The following is a 16,604-nucleotide window of genomic DNA, read 5'->3' on the forward strand; positions in this document are numbered from 1 at the left end:
AAACCGTCCGATTTGCACTTGTCCCACCTCTCCCAGAACCGGTTCTAATGTCCAATGAATTTCAATCCCTCCCCCTGGCACCATTCCTCTAGCCATGTATTCACTTGAACTATCCTCCTATTTCTACTCTGACTAGCACGTGGCACTGGTAGCAATCCTGAGATTACTACCTTTGAGGTCCTATTTTTTAATTTACCTCCTAACTCCCTATAGTCTGCATTTAGGACCTCATCCCGTTTTTTACCTATATCGTTGGTGCCTATGTGCACCACGACAACTGGCTGTTCACCCTCCCCCTCCAAAATGTTCTGCAGCCGCTCCGAGTCGTCCTTGACCCTTGCACCAGGGAGGCAACACACCATCCTGGAGTCTCGATTGCGGCCGCAAAAACGCCTATTTATTCCCCTACAATTGAGTCCCCTATCACTATAGCTCTTCCACTCTTTTTCCTCCCAGCCTGTGCAGCAGAGCCCCAATGGTGCAACTGTCAGTTTCTGTTTCGTGAGTGGGATTTTGTCCTGTACCTCTCAATTACTGATATGTGAGTGGAGTTTTGTCCTGGCATAAGAGTTGTATTTTTTCCTGTACCTGTCAGTTTCTGGTAAGTGAGTGTGGTATTGTCCGGTACCGGTCAGTTTCTGTTAATTGAGTGGGGTTTTGCTCTGTACATCTCATTTTCTGGTAGTTGAGTGGGGTTTTGTCCTGTATCTATCATTTCCTGGAGTGTGAGTGGGATTTTGTCCTGTACCTGTCAGTTTCTGGTACGTGAGTGGAGTTTTGTACTTTACCTGTCAGTTTCTGGTATGTAAGTGAGGTTTTGACCTGTACCTGTCAGTTTCTGTTATGTGAGTGGGGCTTTATTTTGTACCTGTCAGTTTCTGGTATGTGAGTAGGGTTTTCTGGTGTACCTGTCAGTTTCTGATAATTGAGTGTGGTTTAGTCCTGTACCTGTCAGTTTCTGATAATTGAGTGTGGTGCTGTCCTGTGTCAATTCGTTCCTGTTATGTGAGTTGGGCTTTGTCCTGTACCTGGCAGTTCCTGGTATGAGTGTGCTTTTCATGTGTATCTGTTAGTTTCTGAGATATGACTGGAGTTTTGTCTTGTACCTTTCAGTAACTCGTATGTGAGTGGCTTTTTTGTCCTGTACCTAACTGTTTCTGGCATGAGAGTGGGGTTTTGCCCTGTACCTCTCAGTATCTGATATGTGAGTGGGGTTTTGCTCTGTACCTCTCAGTATCTGATATGTGAGAGGGGCTTTGTCCTGTACTTCTCAGTATCTGATATGTGAGAGGGGTTTTGCCCTGTACCTCTCAGTATCTGATTTTTGAGTGGGGTTTTGTCCTGTACCTCTCAGTATCTGATATGTGAGAGGGGTTTTGCCCTGTACCTCTCAGTATCTGATATGTGAGTGGGATTTTGCTCTGTACCTCTCAGTATCTGATATGTGAGTGGGGATTTGTCCTGTACCTCTCAGTATCTGATATGTGAGAGGGCTTATGTCCTGTACCTCTCAGTATCTGATATGTGAGTGGGGTTTTGTCCTGTACCTCTCAGTATCTGATATGTGAGTGGGGTTTTGTCCTGTACCTCTCAGTATCTGATATGTGAGAGGGCTTATGTCCTGTACCTCTCAGTATCTGATATGTGAGTGGGGTTTTGTCCTGTACATCTCAGTATCTGGTATGTGAGTGGGGTTCTGTCCTGTACCTCTCAGTATCTGATATGTGAGAGGGGTTTTGTCCTGTACCTCCCCGTATCTGATATGTGAGAGGTGTTTTGTCCTGTACCTCTCAGTATCTGATATGTGAGTGGGGTTTTGCCCTGTACCTCTCAGTATCTGATATGTGAGTGGGGTTTTGTCCTGTACATCTCAGTATCTGATATGTGAGAGGGGTTTTGTCCTGTACCTCTCAGTATCTGATATGTGAGTGGGGTTTTGTCCTGTACCTCTCAGTATCTGATATGTGAGTGGGGTTTTGTCCTGTACGTCTCAGTATCTGATGTGATAGGGGTTTTGTCCTGTACCTCTCAGTATCTGATATGTGAGAGGGGTTTTGTCCTGTACCTCTCAGTATCTGATATGTGAGTGGGGTTTTGCCCTGTACCTCTCAGTATCTGATATGTGAGTGGGGTTTTACCCTGTACCTCTCAGTATCTGATATGTGAGAGGGGTTTTGTCCTGTACCTCTCAGTATCTGATATGTGAGTGGGGTTTTGTCCTGTACCTCTCAGTATCTGATATGTGAGTGGGGTTTTGCCCTGTACCTCTCAGTATCTGATATGTGAGAGGGGTTTTGTCCTGTACCCCTCAGTATCTGATATGTGAGAGGGGTTTTGTCCTGTACCTCTCAGTATCTGATATGTGAGAGGGGTTTTGTCCTGTACCTCTCAGTATCTGATAAGTGAGTGGGGTTTTGCTCTGTACCTCTCAGTATCTGATATGTGAGAGGGGTTTTGTCCTGTAGCTCTCAGTATCTGATATGTGAGAGAGTCTTTGTCCTGTACCTCTCAGTATCTGATATGTGAGTGGGGTTTTGTCCTGTACCCCTCAGTATCTGATATGTGAGTGGGGTTTTGTCCTGTACCTCTCAGTATCTGATATGTGAGTGGGGTTTTGCCCTGTACCTCTCAGTATCTGATATGTGAGAGGGGTTTTGCCCTGTACCTCTCAGTATCTGATATGAGAGTGGGGTTTTGTCCTGTACATCTCAGTATCTGATATGTGAGTGGGGTTTTGTCCTGTACCTCTCAGTATCTGATATGTGAGAGGGGTTTTGTCCTGTACCTCTCAGTATCTGATATGTGAGTGGGGTTTTGCTCTGTACCTCTCAGTATCTGATATGTGAGTGGGGTTTTGCTCTGTACCTCTCAGTATCGGATATGTGAGAGGGGTTTTGTCCTGTGCCTCTCAGTATCTGATATGTGAGAGGGGTTTTGCCCTGTACCTCTCAGTATCTGATATGTGAGTGGGGTTTTGTCCTGTACCTCTCAGTATCAGATTTTTCAGTATTGTTTTGTCCTGTTCCTCTCAGTATCTGATATGTGAGAGGGGTTTTGCCCTGTACCTCTCAGTATCTGATATGTGAGTGGGGTTTTGTCCTGTACATCTCAGTATCTGGTATGTGAGTGGGGTTCTGTCCTGTACCTCTCAGTATCTGATATGTGAGAGGGGTTTTGTCCTGTACCTCTCAGTATCTGATATGTGAGAGGTGTTTTGTCCTGTACCTCTCAGTATCTGATATGTGAGTGGGGTTTTGCCCTGTACCTCTCAGTATCTGATATGTGAGAGGGGTTTTGTCCTGTACCTCTCAGTATCTGATATGTGAGTGGGGTTTTGTCCTGTACCTCTCAGTATCTGATATGTGAGTGGGGTTTTGCCCTGTGCCTCTCAGTATCTGGTATGTGAGAGGGGTTTTGTCCTGTACCTCTCAGTATCTGATATGTGAGAGGGGTTATGTCCTGTACCTCTCACTATCTGGTATGTGAGAGGGGTTTTGTCCTGTACATCTCAGTATCTGATATGAGAGTGGGGTTTTGCCCTGTACCTCTCAGTATCTGATATGTGAGTGGGGTTTTGTCCTGTACCTCTCAGTATCTGGTATGTGAGAGGGGTTTTGTCCTGTACCTCTCAGTATCTGATATGTGAGAGGGGCTTTGTCCTGTACCTCTCAGTATCTGATATGTGAGTGGGGTTTTGCCCTGTACATCTCAGTATCTGATATGTGAGTGGGGTTTTGTCCTGTACCCCTCAGTATCTGATATGTGAGAGGGGTTTTGTCCTGTACCCCTCAGTATCTGATATGTGAGTGGGGTTTTCCCCTGTACCTCTCAGTATCTGATATGTGAGAGAGTCTTTGTCCTGTACCTCTCAGTATCTGATATGTGATTGGGGTTTTGTCCTGTACCCCTCAGTATCTGATATGAGAGTGGGGTTTTGTCCTGTACCTCTCAGTATCTGATATGTGAGTGGGGTTTTGCCCTGTACCTCTCAGTATCTGATATGTGAGAGGGGTTTTGCCCTGTACCTCTCAGTATCTGATATGTGAGTGGGGTTTTGCCCTGTACCTCTCAGTATCTGATATGAGAGTGGGGTTTTGTCCTGTACCTCTCAGTATCTGATATGTGAGTGGGGTTTTGCCCTGTACATCTCAGTATCTGATATGTGAGAGGGGTTTTGCCCTGTACCTCTCAGTATCTGATATGAGAGTGGGGTTTTGGCCTGTCCATCTCAGTATCTGATATGTGAGTGGGGTTTTGTCCTGTACCTCTCAGTATCTGATATGTGAGAGGGGTTTTGCCCTGTACCTCTCAGTATCTGATATGTGAGAGGGGTTTTGTCCTGTACCTCTCAGTATCTGATATGTGAGTGGGGTTTTGCTCTGTACCTCTCAGTATCTGATATGTGAGTGAGGTTTTGTCCTGTACCTCTCAGTATCTGATATGTGAGTGGGGTTTTGTTCTGTACCTCTCAGTATCTGATATGTGAGTGGGGTTTTGCTCTGTACCCCTCAGTTTCTGATATGTGAGAGGGGTTTTGCCCTGTACCTGTCAGCTTCTGGTATATGCAGGTATTTTATCCAGTTTGTGTCAGTTTCTGGTACTTAAGTGGGGTTTTGTCCTCTACCTGGTATATGAGTGGAGCTTTGTCCTGTAACTGTCAGTTTCTGGTATGTGAATGGGCTTTTGTCCAGTACCTGTCAGTTTCTGGTATGTGATTGGTGTTTTACCTGTTAACGTCAGTTTCTTGTACCTGAGTGGTTTTTTGTCCTGTACCTATCAGTTCCTGGTATGTGAGTTGTATTTTGTCCTGAACCTGTCTGTTTCTGGTACGTGAATGGGGTTTTGTCATGTACATGTCAGTTTCTGTTATATGAGTGGTGTTTTCTCCTGTACCTTTCAGTTTCTGATATGTGAGTGGGATTTTTTTCAGTACCTGTCAGTTTCTGGTATGTGAGTGAGGATTTGACCTGTACCTGTCAGTTGCTGTTAAGTGAGTGGAGTTTTGTCCTGAACCTCTCTATTTCTGATATGTGAGTAGAGTTTTGTCCTGTACCTATCAGTAACTGGTATATGAGTGGGGCTTTGTCCTGTACCTGGCAGTTTCAGGTATGTGACTGGTTTTCTCGTGTACCTGTCAGTTTCTGATATGAGTGGAGTTTTGCCCTGTACCTATCTGTACCTGTTATGAGTGGGGTTTTGACCTTTAACGATAAGATTTTGATACGTGAGTGAATGTTCGTCCTGAACTTGCCAGTTACTGATATGTGAGTGGGTTTGTGCTGAGCCTGTCAATTTCTGGTATGTGAATAGGATATTGTCCTGTACCTGTCATTTTCTTGTCCGTCAAAGGGGTATTGCCCTGTTCCTGTCAATTTCTGGAATATGACTGGAATTTTGTCCTGTTTCTGTCAGTTTCTGGTATGTAAGTGGGATTTTGCTTGTACCTATTAATTTCTGGTATGTGAGTTGTGTTTTGTCCTGAACCTGTCTGTTTCGGGTACGTGAATGGGGTTTTGTCATGTACCTGTCAGTTTCTGTATGTGCAACCGCGATACAAAGTTACACTTTCTGACCTCACTGCAGCACAGCGGCACTCAGATTCACCACACCAGGTGTGTAGGACGGTTCTATAGTGAGTTATCAGCATCCAGACACAACACAAACCCAGCACTGGATCATGAATGTCACCATCCGATTGGCACAGTCCAGGTTTATACCTCCCACTCCCAAGGGACGACATATAAAGTTCAGGAACGCTTCTTGGAATATAACCACAGGCACCTGGTCAGTACAAACAATTGTTTTCAGTCTATTGAAAGCGAGTTGAGGGCCTGTGTAATTAACAGACTGCCACAGAATCCGGATCCTGGTGTATTTGGGGGACTCACAATGTATCTCCCCATCTCCAGCAATACGTTTCTGGAGAACACAACGCAGCGAAAAAATAACCGATTTTTGAAATGTGATCTTTCACACATCTCACCTGCTGCCTGAAATAAATGCACTTTGTGAAACTGCCCACATCCTCACAGTCAGGCTGACTTTCCACTGTTCGCTGCCCTAGAACAACAGACACGGTGAGACTTGAACCGATTCAGGAACATTCACTAATGATTTGGGGGAAGAAAGTAGCAATGATTTGAAAGAGCGCGGTGATTTACTTTCTTTGTTACCTTGCACTGTACACACACAGCCCGAGAATGGCCTCTCCCTTCCCCCACTCACTCCATGTTACGGAACTCGTTCCTGTTCCAATCTGCCGCTGAAATTACCCCGACTCAAAGCCCATCTGCGGACACAGTCCCAATGCGATGTGTTGCTGTGAAGAGGCTGCTGTTTGCTCCCTTACTCGGCCCGTGATATCTCCGCTCTATGATGTGTTCAGCGATCATCAGCCGAGCACCAAGCAAACAGCACCCGCTGGTAGAGCTGGGGGAGGGAAGCTCGCATGGGCCCTTCCTGTCGCTTGTGCGGGGAGAGGGGGAGGAGCAGGCAAATATTTAAATGCTGAAGCGTGAAAGCTGGAGGCGGAGCTGAAGCTCAGAGGACGCTCTCTCTGCTCAGCCTGTCACTCTGATTCTGTCTCCTCCCAGCCTCTCTCACACTCTGCCTTTCTCAATCAGATCCGGGCTGGCTTCATAAATACATTCAGTTTATATTCCTGTGAGGAATCGTCATAGCTGGAAGAGGTAGAGGAGGCAAAGGACTGGGAAAAGGCGGAGCCAAGCGCCACCGTAAAGTACTTAGTGACAACATCCAGGGCACAAAACAAAGGCTCTTCTCAGAGCCACCCACCGCCTCAGAGAGAGAGCAGGGCCCTGGGACCGGGAGCGGGGATATATTGGGGTGGGGAATAGCTTCAGAATTATAAGGACTATGGGGCTACAAGTGACTCTTTGGCCCGGACCCTGTATTCTCCCCTCACAGTGAAATGCTCTTTTAGTCTTCCTGGGTGTCCAGGCGCCCAGTGTCCTGTTTCCATTCAGCTTTTATACATCAGACAGATGGTGTGACGGGGAACCGGAGATTTCCACCTCACAATAGGTTAAACCGAGCTGCTGTGACAAGAGGCCAACTTGTGAGATTATTCTCCTTCTGAAGTTTGCTTCCTGCACAGATACTGTCGGGGATTGTGAAATTCAAGGGTTTCAGGAAAGTCATTGGATGGACTGTAATGATAAACATAACATAAGAACATAAGAAGTAGGAGCAGGAGTAGGCCATACGGCCCCTCGGGCCTGCTCCGCCATTCAATAGGATCATAGCTGATCCGAACCTAGACTCACGGCCACTTCCCTGCCCGCTCCCCGTAACCTCTAATTCCCTTATCAGCGAGGAAACTGTCTATCTCCGTTTTAAATGTATTTAATGTCGCAGCTTCCACAGCTCTCTGTGGTAGCAAATTCCATAGATTTACTACCCTCTGAAGAAGTTTCTCTTCATCTCAGTTTTGAAAGGGCAGCCCCTTATTCTAAGAGTCTGCCCCCTAGCTCTAGTCTCACCCATCAGTGGAAAGATCCTCACCGCATCCACCCGATCAAGTTCCCTCACAATCTTATATGTTTCGATAAGATCGCCTCTCATTCTTCTGAATTCCAATGAGTAGAGGCTAAACCTACTCAACGTTTCCTCATAAGTCAACCCACTCATCTCCGGAATCAACTGAGTGAACCTTCTCTGAACTGCCTCGAGAGCAAGTATATCTTTACTTAAATATGGAATGTATAGTAATCTGGGATGTTATGATTAAGTTTATCCACCAGGTGGTGCTGTAGCCAATGCTGCTACTAAGGTCAGAGGTTTGCTTCCTGTTAAGGTCAGAGGTTTGCTTCCTGTTAAGGTCAGAGCTTTGCTTCCTGTTAGGGCAGCACAAGGTGGAATGCCAGGATGCTGATGCTGGCTGTCTGTAAACGTGTTTCCTAGTTGTTAATAAAGTACTCGTGTTAATTCTACGATATCGTCTCTTTGAGTCCTTGTTCCATTTAATGGATTTATCACATTTGGCGACGAGGCAACTTAAGGATGCTGCATAAAGAAGAAAAGTCTGCCGGGATATTTAGCAACAAAATCACGAGCTAAAGTTAGCTACAAGCTGGAAGAGAGCATGGCAGCCATGATAGGAACGGTTTCTGCTTTTGATATTCAAGCTCAAACCTGGGAAGAATACTGTGAAGTGTTGGGTTATTTTATCGAAGCAAATGAAATAAATGATGCCGGAAAATGGAAAGCCATTCTGCTTAGTTCAGTGGGAAGCCAAGCCTACAGTTTGATAAAAAATCTGCTCAGTCCTGAAAAGCCTGGAGACAAACCATATGGTGAATTAGTGGTTTTGCTAAAATAACATTTCAACCCTAAGCCTAGTGAGATTGTACAGTGTTTCAAGTTTAATTCAAGGAACAGGAAAGAGGAAGAGGGCATAATCGACTATGTAGTGGTGTTGTGTAAATTAGCAGAAGATTGCAATTATGGGAACAACCTGAAGGAAATGCTGTGAGATAGGCTAGTTTGTGGAATTATGGACAACTGAATGCAACGTAGATTATTATTTGAGACTGGAGTTACTTATGAAAAAGCATTGGAACTTGCACAAGCCATAGAGACAGTGAACCGAGATGTAAAAGAAGTACAGGGTTCAGAAAGCGCTAATGCTACGCATGTTGCAGGTCAGGTTGTTGTGCACAAGTTGAACATGCGTCAGAGACCACAATGTGAAATTGTGAAGGCATGTTATAGATGCAAGGGCGATCACCTGGCGACTAAATGTTGTTTTCTGGAGGAAAAGTGCTGCAAGTGTGGGAAACGAGGACACATAAAACGAGCTTGCAGGGTGAAATCACCTGTGGTGGAATCCAAACCAAAAGGGGGAAGACAGCAAAACCAAGGGAGAGAAGTGAAAATACATGGAGCACACCACATCAGTGGGGATGCTGAGGAAGAAGAGGACATGTTCATAATGTATGGCATGTTAGAGAACTTTCCAAAAGTGGCTCCTATCACATTGCAACTGAGAGTAAATGAATCTAAGGTGAACTTTGAAGTGGATACAGGGTGTGGCGTGAATAAATGAACAAGGCAGAGTACTCAAAATTATGGAACCGTGCAAAAGTTCCAGAGTTAAAGCCTTGCTCCCTGCATCTTAAAACATATACAGGTGAATGAGTAGCGAGATTAGGTACAGCTAAGGTAACTGTGCAACACAGAGACACAGTGGAACAGCTATCGGTAGTTATAGTATTGGGTACCGGACCAAACCTGTTAGGTCGGGGCTGGATAAAAGAACTTAAATTAGACTGGGGAGCAGTACATCAAATAGATGCGGGCAAACAGTTGACTTTGCAAGAAGTGTTGAGTGAACATGAGAGTGTGCTCAAGGAGGAACTTGGCACATTTAATGGCCCCCAGCTAAGATTTATGTAGACAAGGAGGCACTGCCAAGGTTTTTTAAACAATGACCTGTGCCTTATGCTAGGAAGCCAAAGGTAGAGGCTGAGCTTGACCGTCTATTGAGAGAGAACATACTGGAGCCGGTGAAATGTTTGGAATGGGCAGCTCCCATAGTACCTGTGTTAAAACCGGACAATTTGGTAAGACTCTGTGGAGACTATAAATTGACTGTCAATCGGGTGTCCAAACTAGAGCAGTATCCTATTCCCAAAACAATGGATCTCTTTGCAAATCTGGCTGGAGGAACGATATGCACAAAGTTGGATATGAGTCATGCCTACTTGCAGATTACACTGGATGACGAATCAAAGAAGTATGTCACCATAAATACACACAAGGGCTTGTTTACATATAACTGCTTACCGTTTGGTGTCTCATCTGTCCAGCTATCTTCCAGAGGACAATCGAAGCTGTACTGCAAGGGATTCCACATGTTTCCATCTATCTGGATGACATTCTGGTGAAGGGAAGAACCGGCCAGGAGCATCTGAGCACTCTGAGAGAGGTACTACAGTGATTGGAGAGGGCAGGGTTCCGGCTGAAGAGGAGTAAGTGCACTTTCCTGGGGAATGAGGCAGTGTTCCTGGGACACAGAATGGATGCCACCTGGCTCCATCCACTCAAGGAGAAGGTACAAGCGCTGCAGGACGCCCCTGCTCCTACAAATGTGGCTGAGTTAAAAGCTTACCTGGGACTGCTGAACTATTATAAGAGATTTTTACCAAACTTGTCAACTGTGCTAGCACCTCTTCACAAACTACTGTGCAAGGAGACACCGTGGCAGTGGAGAGAGGAGCAGGGGGTTTCATTTGTACAGTCCAAGCAACTGATGCTGTCGTCGGATGTGCTGGTTCACTACAATGCAGAGAAAGACATTATTCTCTCTTGTGATGCTTCACCTTAAGAGGTGGGGGCAGTTATTTCACACTGCATGGAAGATGGAACTGAAAGACCAATAGGGTTTATGTCCCAAACTCGAACAGCAGCGGAAATTTTTTTTCCCAGTTAGACAAGGAGGGGTTAGCAGTCATGATTGGGTTACAGAGGTTCCACAAGTACATATATGGCAGGAAGTTCACCAAATGCACCGAACATAAACCTCTTCTCTCTCTTTTCAATGAAATGAAAGCAGTTCCACAGATGGTGTCACCCCGGATCCAGAGGTGGGCAGTGACGCTGAGGGCATATGAGTATGTCATCGTCTACAAGGCAGGCAAGTACCATGGGAACGCAGATGCCTTGAGCCATCTTCCACTGCCAGGCACACCTACCCATGCAGCTCCAGAGGACAGAGTTTTGATGTTGGAGGACACTGACACGGCACTTGTGACTGCAGAGCAAGTAAGAACATGGACAGGTAAAGATCCAGTACTGTCTAGAGTTCGAGAATATGTGGTGAGGGGATGGCCACAGCATCTGGAAGGGGCTGACTTCACACCCTACAGTGTCAGGAAAACAGAGCTGAGTGTGCAGCATGGTTGCGTGTTGTGGGGAGCACAAGTGATTATTCCACGGCCAGCACGACAGTCTATTCTAGAGCAACTACATCAGTGTCATCCTGGGGTCTCGCATATGAAAGCCTAGGCTACGAGTTACTTGTGGTGGCCAAAGCTAGATGAGGAGATAAAAAATCTAGTCTAGACATGCAGCACTTGTCGAGAACACCGGAAGGCACCAGCAGCGGCTTCTCTCCACCCCTGGGAGTGGCTGGATAAACCATAGAGAAGATTGCACTTAGATTATGCGAGTCCATTCATGGGGAAGATGTTCCTCATAATCATTGATGCACATTCCTAGTGGATGGATGTTTATCCTGTAAATTCTGCTTCTGCCACTACTACTATAGACTGCCTGCATTGGAGCTGCGGTAATCAAGGGCTACCGGAGATTGTGGTGAGTGACAATGCCACTTGTTTTGTGAGTACAGAGACAAAATAGTTCTTGGGAAAAAATGACATAGTGCAGGTGACCTCTGCTCCATATCATCCAACCTCGAATGGACTTGTGGAGAGAGCCGTACAAACATTTAAGGAGCTGATGAAAAAAAGTGCAAAAGGGAGTTTAGCAGCCAAAGTGTCACGGGTTCTGTTCAGCTGCAGAATAACACCTCAATCCACCACAGGACTCTCTCCTGCTGAGATGTTATTAGGTCGTAGACTACGCTCCACTCTTGACCTTGTCCACCCAGACCTAAAAAGGAAAATGGAAAACAGACAAAACAAACAAAAAGAGAACCATGACAAAAGAACAAAGAGCCGAAGTTTTGGAGAAGGAGATGCGATCCTTACCAGGAATTTCTGTTATGGACCAAAGTGGATTCCTGGCTTCATAGACTCAATGACAGGTCCAGTATCATACAAGGTTTTGTTGGGAGATGGTAGATATGCAGATATGTAGATCAGATACTTCCCAGACAAGGGGAAATTGAAATGAAGGTTCCAGATGCAACGACTGAAGACAGGGTTGCCCCCAGTTATCCAAGTGCATCTGTGGTGCCACCACCAGGGACAGAGATAATTCCACAGGAACCTAGCCATCAAGAGGAAACCATTGTTGCAGAGTCAGATACTCTGAGCACTGCTCAGGAGCAGCTGGTGGCTTCACCACAAACAAGCAGGGACTTTACTGTTAGATGTTCACAAAGGGCTCACAAGCCACCAGAGAGATTGATACTGAACTGTTAGATTCATCAAGTATGGAACGTGATGAATGGAGACTCCTTATGTGACCCTCAGGAATGGTTGTTTGTTAAGAAATTCATACTGAAATGTTAAGGGGGGAGGGATATAGTAATCTGGGATGTTATGATTAAGGTTATCCACCAGGTGGTGCTGTAGCCAATGCTGCTTCTAAGGTCAGAGTTTTGCTTCCTGTTAGGTCAGCACAAGGTGGAATGCCAGGATGCTGATGCAGGCTGTCTGTAAACGTGTTTCCCAGTTGTTAATAAAGTACTTGTGTTAATTCTACGATATCGTCTGTTTGAGTCCTTGTTCCATTTAATGGATTTTTCACAGAAAGCAAAACTGTACACAGTAATCCAGGTGTGGCCTCACCAGTACCCTGTATAACTGAAGCAAGACTTCCCTGCTTTTATACTCCATCCCCCTTGCAATAAAAGCAAAGATTCCATTGGCCTTCCTGATCACCTGCTGTACCTGCATACGAACCTTCTGTGTTTCATGCACCAGGACCCCCAGACCCCTTTGTACTGCAGCACTTTGCACTTTCTCTCCATTTAGATATTAACTTGCTCTTTGATTTTTTCTGCCAAAGTGCATAACCTCACACTTTCCAACATTATATTCCATCTGCCAAATTTCTGCCCACTCACTTAGCCTGTCTATGGCCTTTTGCAGGTTTTTTATATCCTCCTCACTCACAGCTTTCCCTCCCATCTTTGTATCGTCGGCAAACTTGGATATGTTGCACTTGGTCCCCTCCTCCAAATCGTTAATATAGATTGTAAAGATTCCAGTTCTCACTGTCGGTGCCCGCTCTATCCTGAGGCTACTTCGGATTGGTCGCTTGATTGGAATCCCATTTCCTTAACAGAACTAACTATTGCCCTCTATTGATCAATTCTAAAATAAAGTTTGAAACATTCCACCAAATTTAAAATTAAAGACTTTTATTTATAATTATAAAATTCATCTGAGACAGACATTAATTTGGAGCAGTTATACTATTGTTCTGATAATTTCCTCACCAGATTGAAAGGACGTTAGCTGGAATGAATAAACTGACGAAATCAGTGCAGTAAACTGGCGGCTCCTTCAGAGAGGCTGTGGGTGGCTCTTAAAGGAGCCGTTGTGATTTCTATATTTCTGTCAGTAAATTGTAGTGTTTTACTTGGAGCTGAGGTATTTGGTCACCCCGTGCTTGCCCAGCTCCCCGGACAGCACCAGACTCACGGCGGTCTGGATGAGTGGACACAATCCGCACTTTCCAAACTATTAAAGGTCTCTGCCATCTAGTGACTGACGGTGAGTGCTGCAACAAGAGACAATAATTCAGCAGAAACCATTTTAATTTGGAGAGAAAATACTTCAGCACCGTGTTTATGTTCAGCTTAAATCCATTGCCAAATAGTTTATTGGTCCAGCTGAAAACTCCAAAGAACCATTAAAAGCAGATGGACGCGCTCACCCGATTCCGGTGTGAACAGTGTGGTTGATCTTTGATTGTGGGATAGATACTGTCTCTGTCACTCTGGCTCTTGGTGCCAATGTGAGAGTCACTGCTGAATATGGGATACTGTATCTGTCACTCTCTTGTACAGTGTGGCAGTGGGATTGACAAAAGTGCCTATGATAGACAACGCCTCTGTCACTGCCTGTATTGTCAGTGGCAGATTGGCTGGTGAAAAACGATCGATACTGTATCTGACACTGTCTAGTATAATGTGACATTTTTAATTGTCTGGTGAGGCTACACTAGAAACTTTATCTGTCACTCACTGGTACTGTATCAGTGTGGGATTGACAGGTGAATATAGGAAAAGCACAAGCGCTCACTCACTGGTACTGCATGTGAGTGAGGGAGTGTTCGTTCATACAGGATAGCAATTGTATCAGTCACTCTGTCTGTGTGGCAGCGTCTGATTGTCAGGTGAGTGGTGGATAGATAACTTAATGGGCAAATCTGTGAATTTCAAAGTAGAATTTAAGATTTAACATGTTAAATTAGATCTGAGATAATTGTGAGCCATAGAACAGAACAGGAACCAGCCCTTTCCTGGAAACTGTGGGTGGCTCTGAAAAGAGCCTTTGGGTTATCAGATTGAATCTTGTCCGCTTTACTTGCTCTTGGAGCTGGCAGTGCTGGTTTTCTTGGGCAGCAGCACCGCCTGGATATTAGGCAGCACCCCGCCCTGAGCGATTGTCACCCCTCCCAACAGCCTGTTGAGCTCCTCGTCGTTGCGGACGGCCAGCTGCAGGTGTCTGGGGATGATGCGGGTCTTCTTGTTGTCGCGGGCCGCGTTTCCGGCCAGCTCCAGGATTTCAGCGGTCAGATACTCGAGCACAGCAGCCATGTAGACCGGGGCTCCGGCACCCACACGCTCAGCGTAGTTGCCCTTTCGGAGGAGCCTGTGAACCCGGCCCACAGGGAACTGCAGTCCGGCCCGGGATGAGCGGGACTTGGCCTTGGCCCGAGCTTTACCGCCAGTTTTTCCTCTGCCAGACATTTTCACAATCAACGCGTTCAGAGAAAGAATGAAAGTCTCCGCCCACATCGGCCCTTCTTATACCTTCTGGAGGAATGCAGAGAGCGTACTTGTGATTGGTCTCTCTGTGGTGAATTTCATTGGTGTTTTCCGGTGACCAATCACAGTCTGGTTTTCCCACCAATGATAAGTGTGTGGAAATAACTGTCCCCAACAGTCAGACCGCCAACCATTTTTAAAATTCGAAAAGTCCGCCAATTATTTTCCTAAACGAGCGAATTAAGTTAATAAATATACCATTAGCCAAAGTTTTCACCATGTTTTTAAAAATTCATTTTATCTTATTTCATCTCTCCCTTGCAAATTCCAGGCTGTTACAATCAGGATTAATTTCGGGTTGAATATCGCACTTTCACGGGCGGGATTAAATTCCCATTGATTCTGTAACGGGACACATTCCAGCTCAAATTTTGTAAAAGTGAGGATTCACAGATTATCGATCGATCCTTTGCACAGGCGCTGCTGCGGGAGTGAAACCAGATCTGGGAGTCCTGCTGTGAGAAAAGAGGGGCAGAGTGTTCAAACTGACCCCGTTCTAATCTCGAATAACTCCCATTCCGGGTTGTTACAATGCAGCAAATCTCCGGTTAATAAACGGATGGACTCCCAACTGGCTTTAGAAAAATGCAAAGGTCTTGACAGAGAACGAGGTGACTGAAATAGGAATCTCACACCTAAAACAAACTTTTAATTAGTCGGCTGGCGCTGCAAATAAACGGGTCTGAGAGCAAAGGCAAAGTGCGACCAAGGACCGTGTTTGTGTTTTAGTGGGCGGGAAATACAACATCGACGCTAAGGGCGATCCGGTCAATGAAACTGCTTATCTGAGAATTAAAACTACATCTGCAGCTGGAACTTCAAACGTTCTTAATAATTACAGTAAATTGAATCTACAAGGCGATGCGTTGTGTAGCTCTTTCAGAGAGATAGTGGGTGGCTCTTAAAAGAGCCGTTGTGTTTTGGGTTTGTTCTTTCAGGACAGCGTAGAGTTTTACTTGGAGCTGGTGTATTTGGTCACCGCCTTTGTCCCTTCCGACACGGCGTGCTTGGCCAGCTCCCCGGGCAGCAGCAGGCGCACGGCGGTCTGGATCTCCCGGGAGCTGATGGTGTGCCGCTTGTTGTAATGGGTCAGGCGGGAAGCCTCACTCGCGATACGCTCGAAAACATCGTTCACAAACGAGTTCATGATGCTCATGGCCTTGGAGGAGATGCCAGTGTCAGGGTGAACCTGCTTCATCACTTTGTAGATGTAGATGGAGTAACTCTCCTTCCTCGACTTTCTGCGCTTCTTGCCGCCCTTCGCTGCCGGTTTAGTGACGGTTTTCTTAGCGCCCTTCTTAGCAGCTGTCTTCTTTGCGTCCACCATTCTTAAGCTCGATTTCAGCAACAAAATGATTCAAACCCACTCCGCGCTCGGAATATATAGGCAACCCCACAGTCCTATGCTAATGAGGGATGGATGAAGGCAATGATTGTGATTGGCTGGTTAGGAATGATGTCAATTTCCATTCTTCTGCATATCTCTGATTGGCTTCTTTAGGTATCCAATCAGACTGAGTGTTTGCCACCAGTACGCCCCCTGCAAGTGCGTGTGTGACATCTGCCCATTCACCATTTCCCAGACCATCTTCCAGGGCCGCAAACACTCCTTCCGGACGGGATAGCCAGTTAGATAGACTTCCTCCAATTTGTGCACTATATTCACGCATTGCGGTGTGGTCTCCGCCACTTTAGTTCTGCATCTGCCAATCTCTAATACTGTGTGTGTGGGGATAGTTCTGTATCACTCAGTCTCTGCCGTCCTTGCGGGCTCCGTGCGTCCCAGGCAGCTAAGTGTCCTTTGTTGATTGGTGCGCTCGGCTCATTAAGAAAAAAACATTTCACTGACTGGATTTCACTTGTTGTATTTGGTTATGTGACAAATAAAATTGAAATT

General features: G+C 45.8%; 2 protein-coding genes across 2 annotated transcripts; both read right to left on the reverse strand.

The window, feature by feature from the left end:
• Positions 1–14,238: 14,238 nt before the first annotated feature.
• LOC147088178 (histone H2AX-like) lies at positions 14,239–14,663 on the reverse strand. The gene has a single exon (XM_085977941.1). The coding sequence runs from the start codon at positions 14,627–14,629 to the stop codon at positions 14,240–14,242; it is 390 nt and encodes a 129-aa protein (XP_085834067.1). The 5' UTR covers positions 14,630–14,663; the 3' UTR covers position 14,239.
• A 943-nt stretch (positions 14,664–15,606) lies between these two features.
• Positions 15,607–16,046, reverse strand: LOC147088179 (histone H2B-like). Its single transcript, XM_085977942.1, has one exon. It carries the CDS (start codon positions 16,032–16,034, stop codon positions 15,660–15,662), a length of 375 nt encoding a protein of 124 aa, XP_085834068.1. The 5' UTR covers positions 16,035–16,046; the 3' UTR covers positions 15,607–15,659.
• Positions 16,047–16,604: the final 558 nt, after the last annotated feature.

The sequence above is a fragment of the Somniosus microcephalus genome, unplaced genomic scaffold (genome assembly GCF_052327205.1).
Source record: "Somniosus microcephalus isolate GS21.2 unplaced genomic scaffold, FLI_Smic_1.0 unresolved_chr5, whole genome shotgun sequence".
Taxonomy (NCBI): Eukaryota; Metazoa; Chordata; class Chondrichthyes; order Squaliformes; family Somniosidae; genus Somniosus; species Somniosus microcephalus.

Coding starts and splice junctions, on each gene's coding strand:
- LOC147088179 (XM_085977942.1), bottom strand. CDS start 16,034: ATGGTGGACGCAAAGAAGACAGCTGCTAAGAAGGGCGCTAAGAAAACC.
- LOC147088178 (XM_085977941.1), bottom strand. CDS start 14,629: ATGTCTGGCAGAGGAAAAACTGGCGGTAAAGCTCGGGCCAAGGCCAAG.